Source organism: Sabethes cyaneus, chromosome 1, assembly GCF_943734655.1.
Source record: "Sabethes cyaneus chromosome 1, idSabCyanKW18_F2, whole genome shotgun sequence".
Classification (NCBI taxonomy): domain Eukaryota; kingdom Metazoa; phylum Arthropoda; class Insecta; order Diptera; family Culicidae; genus Sabethes; species Sabethes cyaneus.
In genome coordinates, this window is record NC_071353.1 from 122,026,074 (window position 1) to 122,040,811 (window position 14,738).

General features: G+C 42.3%; 2 protein-coding genes across 5 annotated transcripts in view; one reads left to right on the forward strand and one right to left on the reverse strand.

The window, feature by feature from the left end:
• Positions 1-14,738, reverse strand: part of LOC128732573 (E3 ubiquitin-protein ligase Ubr3) — a 111,186-nt gene that overhangs the window by 20,893 nt on the left and 75,555 nt on the right. The window contains exons 6-7 of the mRNA XM_053825847.1: positions 10,350-10,585; positions 10,125-10,280 (exon numbers count right to left, since the gene is read on the reverse strand). Of these exons, the coding sequence (XP_053681822.1) occupies positions 10,125-10,280; positions 10,350-10,585 (392 nt within the window). The remainder of the gene's footprint in view (positions 1-10,124; positions 10,281-10,349; positions 10,586-14,738) is intronic.
• On the forward strand, positions 741-10,045 carry LOC128732574 (uncharacterized). Of its 4 annotated transcripts, none has more exons than XM_053825851.1 (6): positions 741-839; positions 6,255-6,985; positions 7,149-7,290; positions 8,480-9,065; positions 9,123-9,503; positions 9,565-10,045. In XM_053825851.1, the coding sequence occupies exons 2-6, from the start codon at positions 6,440-6,442 to the stop codon at positions 9,884-9,886; spliced, it is 1,977 nt and encodes a 658-aa protein (XP_053681826.1). In that variant the 5' UTR covers positions 741-839; positions 6,255-6,439; the 3' UTR covers positions 9,887-10,045. The 4 variants fall into 4 exon arrangements, with proteins under 4 accessions (XP_053681826.1, XP_053681827.1, XP_053681824.1 ...); XM_053825852.1 differs by having other exon boundaries at positions 6,258-6,985; XM_053825849.1 differs by having other exon boundaries at positions 753-912.

Here is a 14,738-nt window from a genome sequence, read left to right on the forward strand (position 1 = left end):
TTGCTGACGCCTGTTTTTTCATTTTTGTTTATTTTTTGTCGTCATCTGACCGCCAATAGCACGGCTCTGTCCGAAAGGTCTTTCGCCGGCGATGCGATTAGTTGCCCGTCCGTATCTTTTGTTTTCTTAGGAAAATAGAAACCATTTCAAGACTTATCGCATATCGGTCAACTGCCTTAAACAGCAACAGCGCCAAGCATATCTCACATAACCGGCTGACGACAGTGAAACTTGAAATTATGTTGTGATTATGTTCATACACAAATTCCTTCCATGAACCGTACGGAATGGCTTCTTTGGACACCGAAAATGTTCGTGAAAATGTAAAGCAACAGCGATATTTAACGATGTGTTGGTACAAGCTAGAACTGAAGTAATTCATTTCATTGAAGTACAAGAAAGTTCTAAAAATTTCGAGTTCTTAACCACATCCATAGTCAACACATGGATTAAATGTATGTTCACAAATAGCCAAATTAATGATTGTCTACAACTTATTCAGATGCTTCAGAGGACATTAACCGGTAGCTACTTTAGCTAGTTTATCAAATGCAGATGTCACTGTCACGGCGCACGGCGCAGTACTAGAACAAATGGCCTGGAGAACTCATTTGCTCATTCTGCCGAGCCGGATATTGTTTGCTTATATAGTGGTATAGTAAACTCTCTTTCGCTCTCGCTTTACTTCAAAATGAATTCCATCAACTTGCTCTGCCTGCTGGCTGACTGCCTTTCATTCATTCCGTGAGCAAAAATCCAGTCGATCGAACGTGTTTTCGCGCTGATCCGTCGATCGCTGTATCAGAACAAGTTATATATTTTAGCGTAGCTGTTTGTTGGTAATAATCAGTGAATACATAAGTATCCGCGAGTGTTTTTTAACCTAAGTGTACCGATCTGTTTCCGAAAAAAGTAAAGGAATCTGAACGATTTTCTGTGCCCTACCGTGTTCTAGATTGAGTGTGATTTGCGACAACAAGCTGCAGTATAAATTAATGACGACATGAACGAATACATAATAAATGATTCTGATGTATCAACGCTGCTCGCCGATAATGCCAAGGTCATATCGTGTACGCAGTAGAATCAAACCAGTACGACGGATTGACTGTTTGTTCCTTGTAGAAGAAAAAAGCGACCGAGAACAACGGAGACGGTGGTGATGGTTTCCGCCAAGATATGCATACCTCAGGCAGACGATTAGAGTGAAACCATGAGGGAAAAAACAAAAACAAAGAGCTTTTTACCTCGGTGACGCTGCCGACGGACGGAACTCACAATGGGATGGGGAAGTGCATGACCTGTGCAAACCGTACATCTGTTTCGCAGCAATATGCTCTGCGAGGGTAGAAGTTTCATTCACCCCTAGGTTTTTATTTTTCTACAGACCAGACCGAACGGTTGACCACATGCAACGTACAGTCACATCTGTCAGCACGGTTCGATATTATTAAATAACCAGTTCCCGGGGTGGGCATAGGAAATCAGCTGGTGATTGTGAAGCAATTATTCTTGAGCCGTCCATTCGTAGTAAAGGAAAGTTCGTGCTAGTAGTTGTTGGAAAAGTGACTCTGACTAGAAGAACTTGTTATCAAATGTCGAATGGGACAGTAATCTATGTTATGATGAAGTGAAATGTTTGACCTTTACTGCTGAATGCAGCACAAAATCAGTGTGAGTCATACAACGGTTTCTGTCGCACCGAGTATAAAATGGAAAAGTATGCTAATAAAGGCCACAATGTGTACCAATTGGCGTGAAAGTTTTTGCACCGTACCATAGAGTCGACAGCGAAAAAGCAAATACCAGCACATTATCGACGGGCTACGTAGCATTTGCTAAGCCGGTGATAAAGCGGGATGGGGTTATTTTATTTTAAAACAATGAATAATCCTAATCTAATACTACCCGTGGCACTCCTGTGCATTATTAGGTCAAGGATCTTTTCAGCGAAAGGGTATATCGATTAACAGTGGGAAATTCCCACTTTTTCCCATTTTTTGATTCCGGCTAACTTCCGTAATTAAGGACTTACAATTAGTGGAAAGACACAACTAGTTAGCTTCTCAGCTGGCATGACAGCTGACGAGTTTATATCGTGTAGCTTAATCTGATAGTAAATATTTAAACAACAATGAATGGTTCAGCAATTACGTGCGATGTTAATACTCTCTGTACATCATCATCGTTAACAAATACCAACAAGTTTAGTGGAATACTAGTGCGTGTTAATGGTTGTAACCAATTTAGAATGTAACCAAAACGAGTGAACCCTATTTTTCCAGACACCTAGAAGGGCATACATTTTAAATGGATTGATGAGCTCGTTGATTGGTAGCTGTCATCAAAAAATATGAATTTTTTTGGAAAAATGTGTCACGCTGCGGACGCTTGTGGACAATGCTTGAACCTGCGAGTTCTCATAGTGTTTGAGAAACAGAAGAACGAAGTATAAGCGCGGAGGATGAATTCTAATACCACGCAATGTCTAATATCACTCAAATTAAATTCGAACAAATTTATCAATACCCTGCAAGTCTCACTAGAATTTTATGAGATTATGACCTCAAACGTTCACTAATATAAACAATAATATCCAAGCTAAGTCATTTGACGACTCCTTTCTTGGACATTCCGAAAAAAAATTAAAGTCAAAGGCACATCCGTTGTCCTGTCATTTTTTCACTGCCGCTTAGTCACTGAGCTAACGATGTGATGTTGAATAAAAAACTATTTTCTGTTTAATATACTCGTGGATTTCAAAATTGTCAACATGTAATATTATTCACCCAGATGTAAGTCATAAGTCAATCATAGAATTTTATGCAAGCATATTTATTCCTATAATTTTTCTAGTGGTTAAAAATACCACAGAATTAGTGCATAACAAGAAGCACTTCATCCTAATACCGCGCATTTATTTTTCCATTACGATTGCTTTGTTAACCGTTATGTGTTCGACAGGGTACCCTAGGCAGTGCTGTTAATATTCATCAGCATAGCGTTCAAACTTCTGGATTATCAGTCTACCTTGCATTGAAAATCTGCTTGCTTTGATCAAACGTACATAATAACTAAATGCAGCAAGCATGAACTTCATGCACGAGAATATACAATATCAGCGCCCTGTGATATTGTAACAAACTGATATTCACGTTTGAGCAGTGAAAATCAATAAAAAAAAATTATGTTGTTATTTAGCATCTATTGCGTTCAGCTGTTGGACATAAGATTTTTCTTTTCATTTACTGCATTTAAAATTGTTTTTTTCCTGAAGTGAATATCACCTTGTGGATTTGAAAATCACTTTCTCCTGTTCTATTTTCACGATATATTGAACTTGTATACTACGATGAAAATCTTTGTGCAGTTGTACATACGAAACTCAGAGGCATAAAAAACAATGTATGCTAAGAAAAAAGATTTTCTGTTTTGTTTGAAATTCGGTGATAATTAAAGGCCCTGACCCTAGGACCTTTTCAGATTTCAAAGTAAGAAATTCTAAAGTTTTCTTCGACCCAGGATACTGAAACTCAGTGACATCTTAGAACTTGCTTAATTACAACTTTTTATGAAATAAGTTTTCATGTAGCACTTAAGGGGGAGGAAAGGGGGGGGGGGACTTCGAAATTTTTTACCATTTAAGTGCTCGACAAGGGTACCCGGGTACCCTTGGCAAATTGAAATGCTTGTAACTTTGGCAATATTTGACCGATTTGGACCATCTTACCACCTAAAGATTCAGGAACTTATCCGCTTCCAGTTCCAGGAGTTACAACAGTACCGGAATTGGTTCATCTGGTTTCCGGAAGTCCGGTATTGCGAGGATGTGTTCCGGGATTAAAGCACTTTTTATGATTTTGGATGTAATCATAGTAATATGGGTATCCAAAATTCCTCAAATTACTCCGAAAGGTCATTTTTCATAGTTTTAAAACAGTATAATGATTTATCCTCGGAATGACCATTCTGGAGCAAGTTCCCATGGGACCTCCTGTGGCCACAGAACTGTTTGGATTGCAACACTGGCAAAATGGGTATCTAAATTTATGAAATTACTCCGGAAGTTCGTTTTTCATTGTTTTGGCTCTATCTGATGATTTTGCTCCGGCGTGGCCATTCCGAAGGTTAACCGCGTGGTTAACCGGCGTGGCCATACGAAGGTTAACCAAGTGCATCTGGCTTCGACATCCAAATACGAAAAATATCGAAATACGAGAAAAGAATGATTGCAAGACGGTGCATTTATCAGTGAATCAGCCAATCAGTGATTTTGCAGTGTGGTTCTGAGGTCATGGATGTAAATTTTTCAACACATTAGGCTACAAAAGCATAAAATAATTGCTCTAGCCAGAATGTCGATTCAAAAATATAATTTTGCTTTGTCATTTATGATGAAACGCTGCTCAGACAAACAAAAAAGATTCAGTTTCAGTGGGATTTACGAATAAATGAGAAAAAAACCGTTTTTTCGTATAAATTGGCTTCCTCGTGAAACCAGAGTATACGTATGCGAATGCATCAAGCATCATAGGTGATTATTACTCGATAATGACTAATCGTAGGCATACCTATAACTCGGTAAACGAATCGTCTTTACTGAGAATAGGTACTCTTGGGATGCTGAAAGCAGGGCTCTCGAGATGTAAGTAAGATTCTCTTGAAAAAAAAAAACTGCAATGGGTTGCAATATTTTACCATTCTTGAACACAAAGAACCAAAATGGTCCCAGTTTACTGCCCTACGGTACCTCTAAAAACTTTTAAAATTTAGCAAAATAACACTAATTTCACAAGCTGCCATTCGCAATTTTCTATGCAAAATTTGTGCTTTCATCGGTCAACTTCTATTTTCGACCTACTCACGCACTATTTTCCATGTTCTGGCGAGGAAACTAACTATTACCATTTTCTGCCGATATATAGAGGATATGGTGGCAGATTGAGAAAAATTGAGCAACATATATTAATTAAGAGTGCTGTACACCTTTCGATAAATTGTTCTATTCTTTAAGCAAAAAAAAAATTGCAAAATATTTTATTTTAGAAAAATAAAAAAGAATTATAATTATGTCTTTGAAGGCTTTAAAAAAGATGTCCAACAAAAAAAATGTTACTGCTGATGAGAAATTGTTTTGAACAAGTATCGAACTAAAACCAGTTTTCTTCAAGAATAGAGGACAACATGAGAAAGCAGCAGCCGATAATGACACCAATATTTATTTGAGTTTTAAATTTTAGAGCACCTTACTTACTTAATCTGCAGCAGGCTCATCTATATAATATCTTCAGAATTTCTGGCACAAAAAGGACATCCTTTTTGCCTCGCTACAAAGCAACACGACTACACACTTCAGACGTGACGGTGACTGCTAATTACATAATTTGCACAAAAGAATTGGAAAATTAGTGCTTTTGCTAACACCCTCTCCTTCACTTGAATAAACACCGATCATGATGTCATTCGAATTGAAATTGAATTTGATTACTTTTCTACAGTATACATATATAATTAAATAACAGCATCATGTTCACATTGCTTTATTTCTCACGCCAACACTAACTGTTATCAGATAGATCGTTTTCGAACGACATAAATATTTATAAAAAAACGGAAGCATTCCATAAAAGTATAAATTTTGCGTTTCCAAGTACCACCTTATCTTAAATCAATGTTATCAATGTTGATACGAGGTATCGCATAACAACGCAGTCCTCGTTGAAAATCCAACCTCAACCTAATATTTGATCGTGCCATTTCCCGGAAAATCGAAGAACCAGTTAAATTCAACATTCCACTACCAGCTGCGAGTATTTCGATTCAATCCAAAACAAACGACACAGTAAAATAAATAAATACAAAACGATGCAAACTAAACATAACGCGAAAAAAGCAAACGTTGCCAAAGGTTTGCTTATGTGCTTGTTCCCCTGTAGTAGACAGTCTCGAACACTACTGACCGGGTAATATGATGCCCATCAAAATTGAAAAAGGCACAGAAAATATGTTCCTTTTTGCGCTATGATTTGCTTTACATTTACATTAAATAGTAAAGATTTGACGAAATTAATTTGTTTTAAAATGGTATGGTATTCGTTTAAGGAAGTTTTCAAACTGACTAGTAGAGACGACTTCAACAATTTGCTAAGCCTTGTGAGCAGCTCAAATCGCAAATCACACTCATCATCAGTTATCCATCGGTTCACAATGCAAACTTCACAATAATAACACTGTACACCTTATTATTTAACTAGTAGCTCGCGAAGTTTCGTCACAACTACGAGTCGGAAGCATTCCTCCGCCGCGCGTATCGTCAGTCAGTCAGTCGTCGTTGTGTGAATCGAACGTGTGCGGTGCGGTGTGAGGCCGCTACTCCCAGGCATCAAAGAAAGGAAATGAACGTCTAGAATTAACTGCTCAGGACGGATAAAAGCGCCACATGAAGTGGTTGATCGCAATAGCGGTGGCAGTGGTGGTGACCATCGCGAGCTCACCCTGTGAAGCCGCTCGGAAGCTAAAAGGCTCAACCGACGTGGATAATCTTCGACATCGGTATTTCGAGCTGGAAAGCCGTGCGTGGACCATAGTTAATCAAATCGATAAGGTCGATAATCAGAAAGAAGACGATCAAGCTTTGCAGCGTAACATTGTGCTGAAGGAACTGATTAATATCTACTCCAGCTTTGCCAACGACGATTTGGGACCGGATGGAACCTACGACGAGGATGATTATTTTATTTTGAAGCGATTCTATGAATGGCAACTGCTGGAGCAAGACTTGATAAATGTGCACAAATTGTTCGATGCCTTGCGGCAGTTCCTGAAGAACAAGAACAATCTACCGGCGGATGATGCCGACTTCAAGCTGGCCAGCATGGACCTAGCCGATACGGTGCTGGGGGATCCACAGTTTCCGGTGAACGCCACCCTGGAGCAGATCGATATGATTATGATTCGTCAGGGATTGTACTACAAGGCACAGTTGGTAATAATTGCTTTGTATCTTGTTTTCGTTGTTCATGTTTGGCTCAAACTAGCTGTGTCACCTTACGGGTCGTTGTGTGCGATTCTAATTAGATACCTGTCCATGCCGTACTGTATTAATTGTGTTTATTTTTTCTGTTTCTCTACGTAACTGTGTGGTACAGGAAGCGAAATCAACGATATGCAGCTTTGGACTGTCAGCACAGCAGGTGCTGTATCAGCTGTACAACGCGATTTCGATTACCGAGCTGAAGGGATACTCGATGATGCAGTTCTCGTGGATGCTGCTCAAGGCCTATGGAAAAGGTAAGACATTCAGGTTTGCATATTTACGTTGATTTTTCTCGAATTCCGGTCGGTAATGAGTGCCAATAAAAGCGATCTAAAGATTGCAAATATACACATGACACACGTATCATACACGAGCCTACAGCATCAGATTAATCGCTCAACAGAACAGCTTTACTCTATCCACATTCGAATCCAAATGAATCATCGCTTTTGTGTACTTAGCCAGTTTTCACGTACATCGTACGTGGCTGTATATATGGCTGTATAATACCGTTCTACTATTTATTCAATGTCGCTTCACTCACTGTTGGCCGGAGAAGTAGAGGATGGCGAACAAAGAAACAAGAGTACAATATGTCCAACAGCATGCTTGTCAGGTGGGGAGGTCTGGGCAGCGCAAGCAGCAATTTATTGAATTCCTTAAAGTCGCGTGCCTTCGAAGCAACTAAATTTTTCTGATACTCTCCAACCTTATCGCTGTCATAAAGATCGATGAACTCGTTGTTTAGGTACATAATTTCGTACATTAAGGAGCACTCGTCTCCTGATTTACTACCGTGAGGTGAAGCACCTTTCAAGACTTTACCTTTCTGGGTTGACAATATTGCGCGCCGTGAATTGAATAAATCATCTTAACAAGTGTGAAAGACATCGTCTGGTTGAGTTTATCTTGAAGCGTTTCTGCTACACAGAATTTACTTTTAGGTGATGTCAGTATGTGACTAGATTACACTTTAGGTTCCTAGTTTGTCGATGAACAAATACTTTCATGAGTCTGACAAATGCAGAAAATAAGCCTTTCTTTCAGCTTAATGCCCCAATCGTATTTGACTGCTCAAAACCTTCTTTACATCGCAGGTCACGATAGACTATTTGTTTCTGACTATAATTGCAGAATCAATTAATCACCATACAACACAAGCAAACTGAAAGTTGAAATAGCAACAACAGGTAATTCCATTTCCTAGAAGCAGGCTTATCGGCGACTGATAAGGATTACATCACTTCACTTTCATCGCACACAATTATTCGCGGAACATTCCTTTCAACCGGGGGAAAGGCACTCGTTACTCTCTGGACGATAAGGACAACATACTCGTATAGCAGACAACATTGCGCCACAACCGACGCCATCTACCCGTGAACTCTCGCCTAAACAATGGTTCTACAATTTCTTTTTCTTTCTCTCTCTCATTTCGAACAGGAAACTTCACGGCGGAAGCCAAACTAATGCGACGCCGCTTCGAGGACCGTACCAGCCGAACGCAGGCGCTACTGCAGCGGGTTATGCAGCAAGCCAGCCGCGAGTACTGGCGATGCGATCCGGAACGAACGCAGCAGAAAGAGGGTGAAACGTTCCTTCAGTTTACCCGGCTGCTGCAGGGCTACGTGGAGAACGAAGTGGACATGAACACGGACAACACTTGCAAGGAAAATTGTGCCTACTACAACTGGGGCGTAAAGCAAGAGCAGTGCTATAAGGATCTGTACTGTTCGAAGCAACCGAAGTGCGCTGGCAAAATGTACAGCTGCGAGTACATGGACTCGGATATGTGGATCTGTCCGGCAGCTACCAGCAGCAGCCGACGGTATGAATATATTGAGTACGAGAATGGAATGGTATTGGGTCAAAAGAAACACTGCAGCCGGGGAACGACCAAGGTGGATTCCTGGTGGAGATGGTTGTTCTGGCACTGCAGCTACTGCTTCTGTTTGTGCGATGACGCCGGCCCGCGCTCGGATCGGTACATCAACATGAAGCAATCGGTATCGGATGTCATGAACAATAAGTGGGTAGCCCTTATTTACTTTCAAATAATTGATTTTAATATTTAATTTTTAAACAGAATCGTAACGGGACTGCGTTTTGTGAAGAAAAATCGTATCATTCATTTGATTGTACAGCAGGGAACACTTTTACCTCGGGGTCAGATCGACAACAGAACCCTAGAGTGGGTAGATGCCGAGTCATATAACATCCTATCGCCGAATGTTCGCAACGGTCGGGACTATCACTCACTAAGCTACGATAATCGAATTCTGGATTTAGATGACCTTGCGGTTTTGCCTTCCTACGTGCTGACGGGAGTGCGATTCCGTTTGTTGGGATCCCACCTTAATATGGAGATACGGATGACTGAAATGGACTTTGCCACTGGACAGCTGGTTGACCCGGATAAGAGCATCTGGATTGGTAGCGACAAGACCCAGCATAGCGAGGATAAACGGTGAGTTCAGTAAAAGTTTCTTTAACACAACAACAAAAACTTAATGCTAACAATTTTTTAGCACCGAAATCAAACTGGACCGGCCTCACGTTCCCTTGCTGACCCCGTCGAAATCCATTCCGGATTCGGTCAGCAATCAGTTCATTCGTTTCCGCGAAAGCGACCGCGGAATGGATGCGTCTCAAACGACGGTGCCATTCCTGGATGCTCAACCAGTGGTACCGACCAAGCCGGTTCCACTGGCCGGGGCAGGCTTGTTCCACAAGGGAAGACCTAAATTTGGCGGCTTTATTGCGCCGAAAGTGCTTACGTATGATTTTGGACCACACGTTCAAGCACCGATCGATCAAATAGAAGCCGAAGAACGGCAATTGCGGGGCTGAGAGAGTGAAACCTTCACGGTTTGAGCAGAGTGAAAATAACCTCTAGGAAGTATTAGCTTTTAAGTAGGCCCGTAGGTGGCAATCCCAAAAAAGTTCAGTAACATAAAATTATCTCAAATGTTAATTATTACACTCTATGTGCTAATAAAACAATCCTGTCCGAAGTTTTGTCGTGTTGTTCATTTGTTGGGAAAGCTCTATGAATTGAATTTTGCGGAAATTGTTGAATAGAACTCACCTGTACTCGCAGGGGATGCATCATCAGCATTGGCAGCAGCTCCGCGGACGGAAGAATATCACTCAGTGACATTCCCATTCGTTTCACACCTTGACATATGAATGCGGCGAGATAGCGATGGAGTGGAAAATGAAACGATGCTCGGTACAGCTCGTCCTGAAAAATAGAAAATAAATAAAAATTTGTAGCCAAATTCTTTCTCAGGTAAACGACGTTAAATCATACCTTGTCGAACTTCGGATGTAGATAGAAATTGACCGCATCCAACCAATCCTGCAGGTAGTTCACGCAGAAGAGCATAAACTTTTTCGCAAGTGGAGCGTGCGACGGGTCCTTCAGGTGCGAGATGATGGACCACATAGGATATGCGCTGGCTTCCAGTTCGCAGCTGAAGGCGGCCGTGTAAAGGTTTGGCTCGATTTCTACGTGGCTGCCCGTTTCACGGATGTTCACGTTCATACCTGTAATCGAAATTTGAAAAATATTTGTTTTAGTAAACTTCTCCCATTTAGCTTTTTAAATAAAAAAAAAGTTTTAACATTGAGTTTGCTGAGAAATGGGAAAAAATATACGCTTTCTATGATTTCGGGTAAGTAATAACGAAGGACATAACTTGCTACAATCAGATTTTCTCTAGTAGAATCTTTCTAGAAATGAAAGGTACAACTCTACTGCTTGAATTTAATTTAAATATTTATTATCTTCAACCCACATGTTAACATATCGTCCGAGAATCCAGTACGAAGGCGAAGAAAGGTGGTATCTGCTGGAAGCTGCGAGTCAAACCCTCTCACAAGATTTTAGATTTCCCCAAGCGAACAATTCCGGCGATCTTATTCACAGACGAGCATATGTTTGCTTTTACCTTACATGTTTGCTTTTACCTTACCTTAGTACCTCTATCGTTGCCCGTAATCATTGAGAATGCTCCTTCGATATCCAAACCGGGTCTGGAATCACGCTTGCTTCCCCTTACTAACCCTAAACCCCCAACCGACCTCATCAATCCGACATCTTTCGGAGATATTTGTGACAGTTGTGATAAATAAGGATGAGCTTCAGAAACATTCTACTATTAATTCTCAAGTCAAGGTTCAGTTTTATCGTAGGGACCGTTGCTCAGGATAGACAAGGATCTATCAAAAACCATGTGTATCTCACAAGGGCTCTGTACCGCGGGTCGAAATGTGCAGAAATAAGGATGGAGCGTTTTTTAATAGACGATCGTGTTTTGATCGAAACGTAGAAGTAGCATTAAGCGAGAAGTGACTTTATTGGTGCAGCAAACGAACGGAGACGTATCACCCCAGCGGTAACCGAAGTTAAAGAAGGTAGCCAGCGGCAGAAGAACACCGAAGCCGCAGGGAAGGACGGTATCAGAAGGAAATTTGTCAAAATAGGCCCGGACAAGCTGGACGCATCAATTAATTATCCAGCTCTGGGATACGAAACAACTACCGGAGAAGTGGCAGGATAAAGTTTTTACAAGAACTAAGACGATACCCACACTGTAAGAACAACAAAGTAATCACTATCCTGATTGCCGCCTAAAAAGTGTTTTCCCAAATTATCTTTCATCGACTATCGGTATTGGCCAATAAATTTGTTGCAAGTTATTAAGTGTAAAAGAACAATTCTGTACCTTAGGGCAGACCTTTTAGAAGTGCTGCGAATTCCGGGTCCCTATAAGTATCACCTAAAACATCGATTTAAAAGCCCTATTATAATAATATAAACAGACAAAAACTTCGTAATAGTTGGCCAGACTTATCATGGCTGCGATGGACGGGATCCGGCGTTGTGTGAGAATTTCGGATGGACTATTATATCCGTTCGAAATCGCAGGAGACTTGGACACGAACATGCTCTCTTTTACCTTCAATTCAGCATTGGCGCTAGAGCGTGTTGTAAGGCGAACGGCCGTCAACAAGCGGGGCACAATTTTGAATGGCTCCGACCAATTAATTTTCTGGGGTAAACAACGTTGACAGCAAAGCAAAGCCGTGGGCTTAAACCGTCATTAGACATTACCCTTCTTTATCGACAGACTTCGCAGCCGGCTGTTAGAGTACAGGAAAATTACGAGGCCAATGTAACGATTCTACTGACTCTATCTAGTAACCACCGCCTAGCCGAGATTCGAACATACGACGACTGGTTTTGTTAGACAAGCATACCTATCTCGAAGCTAATTGGGCGGTTCCGTTGACAGTCGATAGCCATGTCTACCTTGGGTACCTTGGGGTGAGATTAGAAAACTTATTATCAGCGAACTTATTGTGAACTCCATAAGATTTTGCAGTCGAACAGTTTGAGCCTCCGTACAAAGTGCATCTTATGTACAAAGCAGATATTAGATCTGTTGTCCTTAGTGGGCGTGACACGTGGATACTGTTCGAGATGATCTAAGAGCACTTAGATATAATCAACTTGTAGATAATCTACTTGTTAGGCTGGTAAACGGCTGAATAATGCGTACCGTCGGTGCATTGTGCACCTGTAGGCTTAAAATAGACCCTCCAGTGGTTAATAGCCTCTTATTCAGCAACTCCTATCCCTACCTTCTCGTGGTACCAGCCAGGATACGAGCGACCTTGGTGGAGATCGGGTAACCAACCACGGTGGAAGCCAAGGTCGTATGCCGACAGGAAAGGAGGACTCTTTCGAGCTTCGTTGGCCCTCCGGCAAAACAGGAGGTTGGTGTAGCAGGCATTGCAAGCCGCCATCACGAAAAATACTAAAGCACGGAACGAAAAACAAGGAAATTCTTACTGGAACAATCGGAATAGACCCACGCGACGAAAAAGGACTATGGATTGGAAACTCGGCACATGGAACTGCCGATCTCTCAACTTCCAAGAAAGCACTCGAGTGCTCTCCGACGTATTGAAGAGTCGCAATTTCGACGTCGTAGCGCTGCGGGAGGAGTGCTAGAAGAAGATCTCAACGGTACGTACGTTCAAAGATGGACATACCATCTACCAAAGCTGTGGCAACCCACACGAGTTGAGTACAGTTTTCATAGTGATGGGCGAGATGCGGAAACGGGGGATTGAGTGGTGGACAATCAATACTCAAATGTGCAGGTTTAGAATCAAGGGCCGATTCTTCAACATATGCATCATCAACGTGCACAGCCCTCACCTCAGAAGTACCGATGACGACACAGATGAATTCTCCGCGCAGTTGGAGAGTGAATACGGCCGCTGCCCAAAACATGATATCAAGATTGTCATCGGGGATGGGCTCAATGCTCAATGCTTTCAATGCTCAGGTCGGCCAAGAGGAGGAATACAAACCGGTGATTGGAAGATTCAGCGCACACCAGCGGACCAATGAAATGGACCTAAGACTTATCGACTTTGCCACCTTCAAGAATATGGCCGTACGTAGTACCTTTTTCCAGCACAGAATCCATCACAAGTACACCTGGAGGCCACCAAATCAGACAGAATCACAGATCGACCACGTTTTGATCGACAGTCGGCACTTCTTAGACATTATCGACGTCAGATCCTATCGAAGCGCTAACGTTGACTCGGACCACTACCTAGTGATGGTTAAGATGCGCCCAAGACTCTCCGTTGTGAACAACATTCGGTACCGACGCCACCCTCGGTTAGATCTCGTGCGGCTGAAGCAGCCAGACGTCGCCGCAAACTACGCGCATTCACTCGAAGCTGCACTGCCGGAAGAGGACAACCTGGACGAAGCCCCTCTCGAGGACTGTTGGAACACCATCAAAACAGTCATCAGCAGTGTAGCGAAGAGCTCCATCGGGCATGTGGTCCGGAATCAGCGAAACGATTGGTTTGACGATAAATGTAGGAGGGTGATGGATGAGGAGAACGCTGCGCGGCCGACCAAGATACGCAGTGCCACACGTCAGAACGTGAAAAGACACAATCAGAAGAAGACGCAACGAAGCCAAATCTTTCAGGAGAAAAGGCGCTACCTGGAAGAACAGGAATATGCCGAGCTGGAGCGGCTGCATCGTTCTCAGGAAACGCGAAAGTTCTACCAGAAACTGAACGGATCCCGCAAAGGCTTTGTGCCACAAGCCGAAATGTGTCGGGATAAGACTGGTAGTATTCTGAAGGACGATCGTAAGGTGACCGATAGGTGGAAGCAGCACTTCGATGAACACCTGAATGGCATTCAACCGGAGAACCATGGCGGCGGGGAAAGCGATTTCGACGGTCGGTGCAACAAACGGGGAAGAGGTGCCAGTCCCAACGAGGCCATCATGCAGCTAAAGAACAACAAGTCAGCTGGGAAAGATGGCATCGGAACGGAGCTTATTAAAATGAGACCAGAAAAGCTGGCCGGTAGTATGCACTGGCTAATTGTTAGAATTAGGGATACGGAACAGCTACCAGAGGAGTGGAAAGATGGGGTTAACTGCCCGATCTATAAAAAGAGCGACAAGTCGGACTGTGAGAACTATCGAGCGATCACCGTTCTCAATGCCGCCTATAAAGTGTTGTCCCAAATCATTTTCCACCGACTATCACCAATTGCGAACCGATTTGTGGGATCTTATCAAGCCGGCTTCCCGAAGGTCGGTCTACAACGGATCAAATATTTACACTGCGGCAAATCCTCCAAAAGGAT

Bases quoted from the DNA above. Each gene is read 5' to 3' on its own strand.
- LOC128732574 (XM_053825851.1), top strand. From the start codon at position 6,440: ATGAAGTGGTTGATCGCAATAGCGGTGGCAGTGGTGGTGACCATCGCG. The intron at 7,291-8,479 runs GTAAGACATTCA...CATTTCGAACAG, and splicing joins GCTCAAGGCCTATGGAAAAG to GAAACTTCACGGCGGAAGCC. The intron at 9,066-9,122 runs GTGGGTAGCCCT...ATTTTTAAACAG, and splicing joins TCGGATGTCATGAACAATAA to AATCGTAACGGGACTGCGTT.